The sequence below is a fragment of the Pelophylax lessonae genome (assembly GCF_965119305.1).
Source record: "Pelophylax lessonae genome assembly, chromosome: 4".
Taxonomy (NCBI): domain Eukaryota; kingdom Metazoa; phylum Chordata; class Amphibia; order Anura; family Ranidae; genus Pelophylax; species Pelophylax lessonae.
The window spans coordinates 592348119-592361961 of NC_138771.1; the positions used below are offsets into that span (position 1 = coordinate 592348119).

Consider the following 13843-nt stretch of genomic DNA (forward strand, 5'->3'; position numbering starts at 1 on the left):
GTTTTCCTCCAGTCACAGCATTCCCCACACACAGTTAAGGAGCACATTTAACCCTTTGATCGCCCCTAATGTTAAACCCCTTCCCTGCCAGTGTCATTAATACAGTGACAGTGCATTTTTTTCTAGCACTGATCACTGTGTTGGTGTCACTGGTCCCCAAAAGTGTCAAAGATGTCAGGTAGGTGTCCTATTTGACCGCCTCAATGTCGCAGTCCCACTAAAAATCGCTGATCACCGCCATTACTAGTAAAAAAAATAAATTCTATAAGAATATCCTATAGTTTGTAGACGCTATAACTTTTGCGCAAACCGATCAATATATGCTTATTGGGGGTTTTTTTTTTTTTTTTTTGTTTACCAAAAATATGTAGCAAAATACATATCGGCTTAAACTGATAAAGTAATTTGATTTTTTACATTTTTTTGATTGGATGTGTTTTATAGCAGAAAGTAAAAAATATTGTTTTTTTTTTTTTTCAAAATTGTCAGTCTTTTTTTGTTTTTAGCGCAAAAAATAAAAATCGCAGAGGTGATCAAAAACCACCAAAAGAAAGCTCTATTTGTGGGGGAAAAAGGACATCAATTTTATTTGGGTACAGCATCCCATGACCATGCAATTGTCAGTTAAAATAACACAGTGCCGTTTCGCAAAAATGGCCTGGTGATGAAGGGGGGTAAACCTTCTGGGGCTGAAGTGGTTAAGCTGAAAAGGCAGCAGGCAGAGTTTACATGGTGGGCATGCAAAGCTTGGCATTGTGGCATAGCACAAATTCTAGCTGCTGTCATGCTTGGTGGGCACTGGGCAGTACTACCCAATGAATGCGACCCGTTCACCTGAATGGGGCAGCTTTGCTACCATGTACACGTTACCAGTGGTGTATTTTGGTTTTGTGCTGCCCTAGGCAACACTAAAATTGGGCGCCCCCCCTTCTTTCGACTCCTATGTAAATTTGCCCCACTCCTCCCCTTAGAGAGAGGGGGGGATGAGAGAGAGAGAGAGAGAGAGAGAGAGAGAGAGAGAGAGGGGGTGGGTGAGGGAGAGAGGGGGATGAGAGAGGGGGGAGAGAGAGAATGAGAGAGAGAGAAAGAAAGAGAGGGGGTGAGGGGGGGTTGAGAGAGGGGGGGTGTGAGAGAGAGAGAGGGGGTGTGAGAGAGAGGGGGGGTGTGAGAGAGAGAGGGGGTGTTAGAGGGGGGAGAGAGAAAGGAGGGGTGAGAGAGAGGAGGGGAGAGAGAGAGAGAGAGAGAGAGAAGGGGGTGAGAGAGGTGGCTCTAGAAACCAGTGGCCAAAAGTGTCTCAGGTGGAGAGGGGCGGCTTTTTTTGCTGCCCCCCTGCAAAATGCCGCCCTAGGCCTGGGCCTTGTTGGCCTAGGCCAAAATACAGCACTGCATGTTACAATCTGTATAATCTCCTGTAGATTTGCCAACAACTATGTAGTGCAAAGGTCTGCCTGATTGGATAGAGTGGGTAGTTCCTCATTTTACTTTGTTTTGGCAAATCTAAAGTTCATTGCACAGATTGTCACATGTATGATGACCTCAGGCAGATTCATACATCTCAAATTCTGAGTGGTCATCAGAAGTAGAATAGAAAGCATGTTGTTGTTATAGGACAATAAATGAAGGGGAATGAGACGCAGAGAAAAAAAATCTGTCAGGGATTATAACCCTACCTTTTTCTTTTCAAATTGAGAAGTTTTCCCCTCAGTTTTACTTTACCACTTCTGGACCGGAAGATTTTCCCCCTTAATGACCAGGCCATTTTTTGCTGCCTGTGAGATATATGGTCAGGGCCGCTGATAGGGGGGATCACCAGTCCACCTGCAGGGAGCCCTGGCACATGGGGGAGCCCCAACAGCACAGAGAATCGGGCGGGCGGAGGGACAATTACAGAAGGAAGCCCTGGGCACTCTGCAGCAGCTGAAAGCCAGTTTCTCCCCCTCCTGCCAGCTTTCTCCTGCTGCAGGGAGAGACCCAGACACAGGGCATCATTCCTGTAATTTATTCTCGGACACCGATCCTCCTCCCTGTTCTGCCTGCTTCTGACCCCCCCCCTTCCCGTGTGCCCCTCTTTCCTCTCTCCAACATCAGTGCCTGACCTTATAAATTCTCTTCTGGAAGAATGGTCAAACATTCCCATAGACACACTCCTAAACCTTGTGGACAGCCTTCCCAGAAGATTTGAAGCTGTTATAGCTGTAAAGGGTGGGCCAACTCAAAAATGAACCCTATGGACTTGGATGCCATTAAAGTTCATGTGCGTGTAAATACAGGTGTCTCAATACTTTTGGTAATATACTGTATGTGTGCTAGACTGTATGCTCCTCTTGGGCAGGTGAATGGTGCTATCTGTTCTGTAGAGATCTGTGTAATACGTTGGTGCAATATTTTAGAGGAAATTATATTTGTATAATCCAAATAGGAGGTCTGCAACTCAGTATGATGTTCTTAAAAACTTCCTTCATTGACTACGCCACAGTAAACACAGCAGAAATACAGAGAAGTTGACATGTTTTTAGCCTGAATCTGCCTTGTTCATGTTAGTACTACGACCGATTCAGGCTGAAATGTGTAAACTTCTCTGAAATTTTGGGGGTTCAGGGATACCCAAGACCAACCTCCCAAGTGGTCAATGAGGGGGGGGGGGGGGAGAAACAACAAAAGAGGGGGGGGGGTGTGTGGGACTTTCAAGGTACCGTACTCAACAATAGACACTAGTAAAATCTACAATTTTTGACAATGATGTGGATATGATCAGTGTTACCATGTACTCCGAATAATGTAATACATATACATATACAGTATGAATTTTACAATCCTGTGGTGGATTTTCAAACTTGAAAAAATGCGCAACCTCGACATGTTTCACGGTATACCCACTTCTTCAGGAGGATGTTACACACATTAAGTGTAAACTTCTCTGTATTGAGGCTGTGTTTACTGTGGAGTAGTCAATAAAGGAAGATTTTAAGAGCATCATACAGAGTTGCAGACCTCCGTTTTGGATTATATTGTTACAGTTGTGTGGCTGTGGATCGTGGACCTGTCTGCTCAAAATATCTCTTCAATTTGCAGGGTTGCATCACCTTACTTTTGTTTGTTAAATTATACTTGTATGATTTTATGATAGAGTAACATGTATTTCTCTTTATTTCAGGTCTCACCACTAACGATCCAGATAATTTTTTCTGAGGAGCATTCATCTATGGCGCAGAACTGCAGCTTTTCCTTTGCTTATGTTCAAACTACTTTCCTGGCTCCAGTGTACACGGTGGAGTTTGTTTTAGCAGTGCTAGGAAATGGTTTTGCCATCTGGCTGCTAGGACCAGGAGGATCCAAGAACCGTCATGCCGGAATTATCTTCTCTCTCAACCTTGCTGTGAGTGACTTGGCCTACGCCTTGTCTCTGCCTCTTCTGGTGGCCTACTACTCAATGAAAAAAAATTGGATCTTTGGTGTTGCCCTTTGTAAAGTGGAACGATTTCTTTTCCATTGTAACCTTTATGGAAGCATATTCTTTATCACCTGCATCAGTGTCAACCGCTGCATTGGAGTTGTGTACCCATTTTATGCCAGGGGTAGAGTAGAGAGTAAACATGCCAAGCTGGCAAGTGTGGCAGTGTGGCTTATAGTTGCTGCAATTTCTTCTCCTGTGTTTGAATTTTCAACCTTAAAGGAAGAGGGACACCAGAAAGAGTGCTTAGGAACGGCACTGAACAGCCAACTCAAGTCATACTTTCCATACAGCCTGTTTCTTGCTGGCTTTGGCTGTGGCCTTCCATTTATCATCACTCTTATATCCTATACAGGCATAGCTCGAGGTGTATGGAAAAGCCATGGACTGGAATCAAGGGAAAAGAGAAAAGTGGTAACCATGGTTTGTGTGGTAGTGTTACTATACACCATCTCCTTCCTGCCCTACCACATTCTGAGGAACATGAACCTTGCAAGCAGAATATGGCCAAAGAATTGCAATCAATCTGCTTTTCTACATTCCGCTTTTCAGATTACACGGGGCCTGGTGGCACTGAATCCTTGTATCCACCCATTGTTGTATACATCCGTGATGGACAATGTGAGAGAAAAACTTCGCTGCTGTAAAAAACAGGAACAAGAGACACCACCTGAGAGCATTCGACTTTGATCTGAACGGTGATTGTACTAGACCGGTATTAAAGTACTGAGGACATTGGGAAAACTAGAGAAGTCCATTGTACGGACATGAGTCAAAAAAGAAAATGAAACCTAGACATTATGACATATGCTTGATAAGACGGGAGAATTTTTTTGAAAGTGACTGATTGTTGTGCAGCCACGTTTGTTTATTGTGACCAATAACCCCCAATAGCTGTGATTCTTCTAACATCCCAAGAAATTCACCTATTGTATAAGCTCATTGCACCCTTTTCAACAGGCTCACTTAAAGCATAGCTCCAGCCTTCCCCCAAAAATTCAAAAGTCATCAGCTACAAATACTCAAGCTGCTGACTTTGAATATAAGGACACTTACCTGTGCAGGGATCCAGCAAAGTCTTCACCTGAGCCAAATCGGCTTTGGGTGCAAGCACCTTTTAAATGGTCCTGTAGCAGAGGCGTAACTAGAACCTTCAGGGCCCTGATGCAAGAAACCATGAAGGGCCCCCCAGACCCCTGGCCGGGGCCCTTACCTTCAAGCCCAGGGCTCTTCCCACTAATCCTGGGGCTCTTTACACTCGTTGCATGGCCTTTTATTACGGTCCCGCAGCAGGATTCTTTCACAAGTTCTGCAGTGGGCCCCCTTCCTGCAATCTTGGGGCCTCCCCACAGTGGTGCAATGCCAGGGTCCGGTCGCAAGTGTGACCTTTGCAATCCTGGAAGTTTACCCACTGGTTTGCTACCGGGCCCCCTGGAGCATGGGGCCCGGTAGAGATTGCAACCCCTGCAACCCCTGTAGTTACGCCCCTGTCCTGTAGTCTTATGGGACCTGTGATGTGTCCCAAAAGGCTGCGGGGGAAGGAGTGGGTATCTGTCAAATCCAGGTACCCGCTCCCCCCCCCAAAAAAAAAGTGCCAATTGTGGCAGTGGAGGGGGATGCAAACAAGTTACCCTTCAAGTTGGGCATACATTAGGCAAGTGGGTTGAATTAAAAAAAAATGACCCACTTGTTGTGGATGGAGGATTCACTCCGGCTGTGCTATAAGTGTTGCGGGAGCCTTACCAGCTGACAGAATACACTGATCAGTATTACCAGCGGCACTGATCATTCAGGTAAAACCCAACAGGCTGGTTGTACAGAAGTTGACTGGTCAGATCCCTGTTAAACCAGCTAAATTTAGATCCATTTATGGCCGCCTTTAATTACCCAATACCCTGCCCCAACCCCACGTCCCTTGTGGTGTTCCTATTGCCTGCCGGAGTGACTTGAAAGCATCCTGTGTAAGGTAATCTTGATGGGAGTTTACCTAGAGCTCTCATTCAACATGATGGTGCTTGGGTCTACCATTTGCCTTCTCAAGACACCCAGTGCTGCATTACAGGCTGGGCGGAGAGAGCCGTACATTCACCATGCACAAAGTAATTGGCATTTCACATAACTCTAGCAGGCAAACAGTGCTATAGGGGATTAATTGCTTGTTAGTATAAGTAGCAGGGGAGGGTGGGTAAATCTAAAGTGAGCCTGTTACTTTGCCCTGCATGGGCAAAAAAGTGGGAAATGAATATATTGTAATGTTTTTATGCTTTTACAAGAATGTGTACAAAATAAAAACAAATCTACTTTTAAGTAGCTGTTTGTATCTGGCCAAATCAAATGATAATTTTATGGTTCAAGCCTTTCCAAAAACAGCAATAAAAGGCATATTTATAGTTGCACTATATGGCTAAAAGCTTTTGAACACCTGACCATCGCAAGTATATGGGTTTTTGGGATGACCCATTCCAAATCCATGGACATTAATAGAAATTTGCCCCCCTATGCATCTATAACAGACTTCATTTTACTATGAAAACTTTCTACACAATTTTGGAATATGTCTATGTGGGTTTGTGCCCATTTAGCCAAAAAAGCATTGTATTAAGGTCAGGTGTTCACAGTGAATGAGAATGAGTTCCAGTTCATCTCAAAGGTGTCCAGTCGGGTTGAGGTCAGGACTTTATCCAGGCCACTTAAGTAGAATTCAATGGTTCACTTAACTAGTCTTAAAAATACTCCCTCCTCCTCCCTAACACCCATGCTGTGTAAGAAAGATGTACTTACCTAAATTCAGGCCGCTCTTGTCCCGTCACGTGATCCCCTGTGTCAGCCAGCAGTGGCGAGAATAGTGTTATCATCAATGATAAAGTCTGGAGCAGTGGCGTCACCCATAGGCTCCTATGACCCATCCACTGTCGGTGGTCCCTTCTCTCACATGCAGCTGCTGCTGGCTGACACCGTGGAGCCAGATCATGTGACCAGACCAGAGGGTACCTTCTTACACAGGTTAGTCCGCAGAGGGTCTGCTTTTTTGTCTCTACTTCTCAGTTCCATAGTTCCACAGTTCATTCTGCACTCCTGAGACACGTTTTCAGCCGACAGCAGGCTAAAGCCCGCTGTAGACTGACATCACACAGCTAGTCCAGGGTCGGGATCTGCCCAGAGGCCTGGAACGGCACCAGGTACAGCCTCTCAGCAATGCACTGAGAGCCAGCCCCTCCCACCCCCTTACTTGAATTCTACTTTAGGTTTCCCCTGACCAAACTCCAAAAACAATGTCTTTATGCTAGGTGCAAAGGGGCATATTCATACTGAAAATGAAAAAGCCTTCCCCAAATTGTTGCCCCAAGGTTGAATGTGCTAAATGGTCTAAAATGTCTTTGTGACAGACCGCCTGGGTGCCTCCGCCAAGATACAGGTTCCTCCACTCTGAAACCAGATATTAACGCTGAAAATTGTACCCAAGAACTAGACGACGTTAGCTTAGGTGCAAACTGGAACTCTATTGAAAATTCACACAATTTATACCACACAAAATCAGAAAAGAGCTAAACAATGCAAACTTTAAAAGCAGTAATATCACTAGTTCATCTAACAGCTAGCAGCCAAACAGTAACCTGCTTAAACAGTGATCTAATTAACAGTAGGCTAATCAACAGCCAGGCACCCAGACAGCTTTAAATGGTCACGGAGTGCAACAGTTCTCCATCATTCAAGAAGACCCAGGGCTGTCCAAATCTCAATAACATAACCACTTGCTTACTGGGCAGTTATACCCCCTTCCTGACCAGGCCAATTTTCAGCGCTGTCGCACTTTGAATGACAAATTGCGCGGTCATGGAATACTGTACCCAAACAAAATTTTTTATGGTTTTCACACAAATAGAGCTTTCTTTTATTGGTAATATTTTTTGCTAAAGAAACAAAAAAGGCCAAACATTTTGAGAAAAAAAAAACATTTTTTTATAGTTGGTTTTAAAATTTTGCAAACAGGCAATTTTTCTCCTTCACTGATGGGCACTGGTAGGCGGTACTGATAGGCAGAACTGATAGGTGACACTGATGGGCACAGATTAGCAGCAGATGGATGTAACAGAAGCTGGTTACCGGCTTTCTTTTTTTCTCCTCTCACGGTCAGTGTGAGGAGAAAAAAAAATAAAAAATTCATGTGGTAAAGGGCAGCTGTAATTGGCCCTTTACCCTGTTCTGTGATCAGCAGAGTCCAAAGGACTAGATGATCACAGAGCGTGCCACCCAGTGCAATACTGGGAGGACATCTATGGACACCCTCCCAACACTGGAAGCCTGCGCTGTAGCCCTCTTTCGACTAAAGCACGGAGGAAAGTGGTAAACCAGCTTTTCTTTTCACTTCAATCTTCTCACTGAGTTTCAAGTTGGCAGAGACCATCATGCCTTCCTTGACTGTTAAATTGGTAATAACATGTCCTCTTGCATTATACAACAGGACATCTTAATGCTCATAGCTCCCTCAAATGCCAGGGACCATAGTCAGTAGGCTATCCTGCAGTCACCTATAAAAGCCCCTATCCTGGTTGGGTTTGTTTCATTTCTTCTCCATCAAAGGTAGAATAACCAGGTCCCAGACCTCCACCTGGTCTGGACCTGCGTTAGCCGGGCACAGTGAACCCACAGTCAGTCCACATGATCTCCATTTTTGGCATTCGGGAAGAGCGGTCATCGGTAGGTGTGGGGCAGAGGTTGTGGACCCTCTGCCCGGCTGCCAGGTCTTCAGCTGGGAGGTCATTACCATTCCAGGGCTCAGTCTGCTGCTGGGGAGTTGGGTTGACTGCCCCACTTCCCTGGTGCCATGAAGACATGGTGGGTGCTAGGCAGAGGCCAGCAGTGCTCTGTCCTGTTGCCAGCGCTTCAGCTAGGGCCCCCTGCTCTGGCTAACTGTTGGGGAGGGAGGGTGGCTTCCTTCACTCCCAGACTGTAGATCTGGGGAGGGCGACCACCTCTTTTTCGACTGTGAAACTGCCCCTGGAGAGAGAAGCCGGTCGCTTCCTCTCCCGGACTCCCGCTGTGGAGCAAGTACAACTTCCTTTGCTCCGGAGTCCCTACATTGCCATTGGGGAGGGAGGATGACCACCTTCCTTCCTGGACTGTGGAACTGCCACTGCGGAGATGAGCTGGCTGCTCCATCTCTTGTACCCTCATCCAGCTGCAGGGACGACATTTTGTCTATCATACTGTCTCCCAGGTGCACAGATCCTTACTGTTGGGAAGGGAGGACAGCTTCCTCCGCTACCAGACTGTGGATAGGCTGCTGGGGAGGGAGAATGACCACCTCCTCCCCCAGATTGTGAAACTGCCACTGGGGAGATGAGCCGGCTGCTCCATCTCCTGTACCCTCACCCGGCTGCTAGACAGACACATTCCTCCATCCAAGCTCATCCTGTGCAGAAACAGGTTTGTCAAGGTGAGTCAACAGTTGCTGCATCTTCCATAAGAGCTCCGCTTCCATAGTTGCGGGTGAGGTGGGAAAAGCACACCGTTACTCTGCCCCTTTGCCAACACTTCAGCCAGGATTTCAGAGCTGTTGGCTGGTACTTTGACAGTGCAAGGCAAAGGGAGCCCTGCCCAGCTACTGAGCAGAGTCTAGCAGCCGTCTGTAGGCGATCTCTAGCTCCCATTTCTGAATGGCTAGAAGCTCCAACTCTTCCTGTGCCTAGAGCATATCTGAAATGTTCATCTGGTCTCTGTAATCCATGATTTCCTCCAAGCGCCACTCCAGATTGCTCCTGAAGTCAGGGTCCTCTGACAACCTCCAGTACAACAGCTTCAAGCCGCTGTAGCCAAAGTCTTCTCTCAGGCTGTTGTCCACTGTCCAAGGGCACACTTGGGCTACTTACCAGAGGAGGGCCCTGTAGCTCTCGACCAGCCTGCTTAACTCAGCTGTCCACTCCTTGTGCGGTTGTTCCCCCAATAACAGCACCCACACTTTGTACTGCGACCAGTACCTTTCCTGGATGGATGGTAGAATTTTTCCCTGGTGTAGCTGCTCGCGGTCTAGCTTTCCTTCCAGAGTTGCCGGCGGATAGAATCATACCATCCCAGTATGATCTACACTGACACTGGTCCCGTGCTGCATCCACATCTCTTGCAGCCACCTTCCGAATTCCTATTCCATGGCGGCTGGTATATGTACTGCTCCTCTTCTGCTAACCGCACCTCAGATCAAGGTGGTGGTTTGGATGTCCCAGACTGCAGGAAACATACCACCGCTGCCACCAAATGTGACAGAATGCTTGGCACCCCACCAAGATACAGCTTCCTCCACTCTGAAACCAGGAATTATAGCGGAGATCTGCACCCAAGAACTAGTCGACACTAGCTTAGGCACAAACTGGAACTCTTTTTTTGAAAATCTTTTGAGAATTTACCACACAAAATCAGAGAAGAGCTTGAGCACAGTATCCTAAACAATGCAAACTTTAAACAGTAATATCATCAGTATGAAAGCTAATCAACAGCCAGGCACTCAGACAGCTTTGATTAGTTAGGGAGTGCCCACCCCAGACAGTCCGGCAACAGTTCATCATTCAAGAAGACCCAGGGCTGTCCAAATCTCATTAACCAGCTTTCTTTTCACTTTCATCTTCTCACTGAGTGTAAAAGTTGGCAGAGACCCTCATGGCTTCCTTAACTGTTAAATGTGGTAATAACATGTAATCTTGCATCATATAACAGGACATTTTCCTGAATTCTTCTAGCACCTTAAAATACCAGGGTCCAAAGTCAGTAAGAGGCTACTCTGCAGTGACCTCCAAAAGCCCCTGTCCCAGAGTTGGGTTTGTCACAGTCTTGTATGCAGTAGCATTAAGAATACTGCTTTCTGGAAACATCTAAACCTATTTTGGCAGGGTGTCTGGTTAAAGAAGATTTTTGTCTAGATATAATATATTATTGCTCTGTAAATCGTAGTATCCTTGCAAACCCTTTATATGTGTTGGGTGATTGTTTTATACCAGTAGAATGCTGAAGGTTGGAAACATTCATAACCACTTGCCAACCACAATAAATATATATATATACATTGTGATTTGCAAGGGGTTTTGTAGCAAGTGCTGTTTTCACAGGCAGCCTCACAACAGTTTGTATGTTATATATATATATATATATATATATATATTTTTTTTTTTTTTTCTTTTACAAGTTAGCTTGGATTACAAAAAATGAATCCAAAATAGTTCTGCCACTGCCCAATTTCAATTAAACTCTTTAAAGCTTGCTCACATTATTGTGCTGCTATCATTCTGTATACCTCCTTTGCTAGAGAATTTGCTTCCGAAAATTCTGCATGCACCATTTTTGGTTTGTTAGGCAGATTATTCAAATGAATGCATGAGCATTTAATGTACTGCAGTGGATCAGGCTGGTGTCAACCCACCCTATACTGTAGCCCATTTGAAGTTTCAATTTACTTCTGGTAAATACATTTCAGATGCAACAAAACAACATTTGTTTAAAAGTTTTTAGTCTGTTCTTAAAAAAAAAAAAAAAATCAGCTACAGCCGAAGCGGAAAAGCCTCCCCAACAGGAAGCAAGAATCCCATTCTACAGCATGCTGACTGGACAAAAGCTTTCCTACTTAAGTGGTGGCTACTTTGGAAAACTGTAAGACACAGAACACCTTTTGTTTTGATGTAGCTAAAAACTGAATTTTTGTAAAATCTTACCTGTAAAATTCCTTTCTCTGAGTCCTCCGACAGTCGCTGCCACCTCTAAGTCATCACTATTGGTTATTGACTTCCACTCCGCAGGAGTAGCTAGGCATAAGACTTAGTGAAAAAGAACAAAGCATTTGCATATACACACCCATGGGGGCTGTCCCACTGGTCAATACCCCCCTGCAGTGATCACTCCCAACTCAGTTTGGTAGAATAGCAGTAAGTGTACAAGAAAAAAAACCCCAAAAGAGGGGCGGGGCGGCGACTGTCGGAGGACTCAGAGAAAGGAATTTTACAGGTAAAATTTTACAAAAATTCAGTTTTCTTACGTCCTCCAACAGTCGCCGCCACCTCTAAGTCATCACTATTGGGATGTCCCAAAGCAGTGTAGACATGAGGGGTGGGAGACGCAACTGTAGAAAAGGCAACGCAGTACCCCCATCAGAGAAAGGAACCTTACACGCACAGTAAGAGAACCTTCTGGGTAACAGAAAAGGCTCAACAGGAACAACAGCCCAGGAAAGCAAATAACCCAGGGGATAAACAACCCCAACAGTCAGGGACCCATAACAAAACAAGGGTCCCTTATGGCACTGCCGCACTGAGAACTTTGTGGCCAAAGGAGGCATCAGCTGATGCCAGAACATCCACCTTATAGAATTTGGAAAAGGTGTGCACCCACGACCAAGTCGCAGCCTTGCACACCTGGGCCACCGAGGCACGATGCCAATAGGCCCAGGACGCACTCAAAGATCTGGTAGAGTATGCCTTAACAGGGAAGGGTGGAACCCGCTCCTTCAAAGCATAAGCCTGTTCAATGGTCTGTCTGATCCATTTGGCAATGGTCGCTGCAGACGCAGCCATGCCCTTCCGAGGTCCCTCAGGAAGGACAAAGAGGGAATCCGTCTTCCGAAAGGACTCCGTAGACAGGTAAACCCTGAACGCCCTGACAACATCCAAGGAATGCAAAGCAACCTCCTTAGGATGTTTAGGCTTCGTACAAAGCGAAGGCAACACAATGTCCTCATTAAGGTGGAACTCAGAGACCACCTTAGGAAGGAAGAAAAGACGAATGTGGTCGCAAGACCACCTTATCCTTGTGAAGTATCAAGTAAGGAGAGCGGCAAGACAACACCGCCAGCTCCGATACTCTGCGAGCCGAAGTGATCGCCACTAAAAAGGCAACCTTCTTAGACAGCAGAGGCAACGGTATCTCCCGGATGTTTTCAAAGGGAGCACGCTGTAACACAGACAGAACCAAGTTCAGGTCCCATGGAGGTAAAGGCTCTCTCCTGGGAGGAGCCAAATGTCACACACCTTGAATGAAGGTGCGAATTAAGGAATGAGACGTCACAGGGCGCTGGAAAAGAATAGCCAGTGCAGACACCTGGCCCTTTATCGTGGCCAGCGCCAGACGCTGGTCCACCCCAGACTGGAGGAAAGCCAACACTCTCAACTCAGAGTATGAGCGAGGGGAGAACCCCCTGGACTCACACCAGGCAAAATAAGCTTTCCAGGTGCGGTAATAGATTTTACCAGAAGAGGTTTTTCTAGCCTTGATTAGAGTAGGAATGACCTCAGGGGAGAGACCCCTGTCCCTCAGGACCTGGGTCTCAACAGCCAGGCCGTTACAGCCAGCGACTGTAAAGCAGGATGGAAGATCGGACCCTGAGACAGTAGATCTTCCCGCATTGGCAGCCGCCAAGGAGGCGCCACTGTCAGGTGAACAACGTCGGCGTACCAGGACCGGCGTGGCCAGTCAGGCGCTACCAGAATCACCAGGTGCGGTTCCGAGGCCAACCTGCGAAGGAACCTGGACAACAACTGAATCGGAGGAAAGGCATACATCAGATGATACTGATGCCAAGGGGCCACCAACGCATCCGAGGCGTCTGCCAGAGGATCGCGCGTTCTTGCCACGAACCTTTCCACCTTGTGGTTTAACCGAGACGCAAACAGATCCACGTCCGGGGATCCCCACTTGGCACACAGCATTTGGAAGACCTCCGGGTGCAGGGACCATTCCCCCTGGTCCAGGGTCTGGCGGCTCAGATAGTCGGCCTGCCAATTCTCCACACCCAGAATTTAAACGGCTGAGATTGCCGGGACATGAGTCTCGGCCCAAGACAGAATGTCGGTCACCTCCCGGGCCCTCCTGGTGCCCCTTTGGTGGTTGATGTAAGCCACCGCGGTAGCATTGTCCGTCTGTACCCGAACCGGACGGCCCCGGAGTCGATCCGACCACCGGAATAGACAGAGTTTGAACGCTCTCGATTCCAATATGTTGATCGGAAGGGAGAATTCCTCCCCCAACCAAGTGCCCTGGGCAGACAGGTTGCCCAGGACTCCACCCCAGCCCGACAGGCTGGCATACGTGGTAATCACCGTCCACAGCAACGGACGGAAGGATTTTCCTTCTGACACAGCCGGGGACTGAAGCCACCACAGAAGATCCATTCTGGTCTGGCGACTCAATGAGACACTCAGATCCAAGGACTGAGGTAGCCTGTCCCACCTGGCCAGGATCTCCGCTTGAAGAGACTGTGTGTGAAACTGAGCAAAGGGTATCGCCTCGATGGCCGATACCATGAACCCTAGGGACCGCATGCAGGTCCTGAGTGACGAGGATGGCTTGTCCCTGAGGGACCTGATCTCGTCCTGTAAGGTCCGGAGCTTGTCCTCCGGCAAGAACACCTTTGCTTGA

General features: G+C 47.0%; 1 protein-coding gene across 1 annotated transcript in view; it reads left to right on the forward strand.

Moving 5' to 3' along the window:
* The window catches only part of P2RY11 (purinergic receptor P2Y11), a 46131-nt gene extending 41966 nt beyond the window's left edge, over positions 1-4165 (forward strand). Inside the window, exon 2 of the mRNA XM_082254831.1 lies at positions 3155-4165. Coding sequence (XP_082110957.1) covers positions 3203-4141 — 939 coding nt within the window. The 5' untranslated portion in view covers positions 3155-3202 and the 3' untranslated portion in view covers positions 4142-4165. The remainder of the gene's footprint in view (positions 1-3154) is intronic.
* The last annotated feature ends 9678 nt before the right edge of the window (positions 4166-13843 follow it).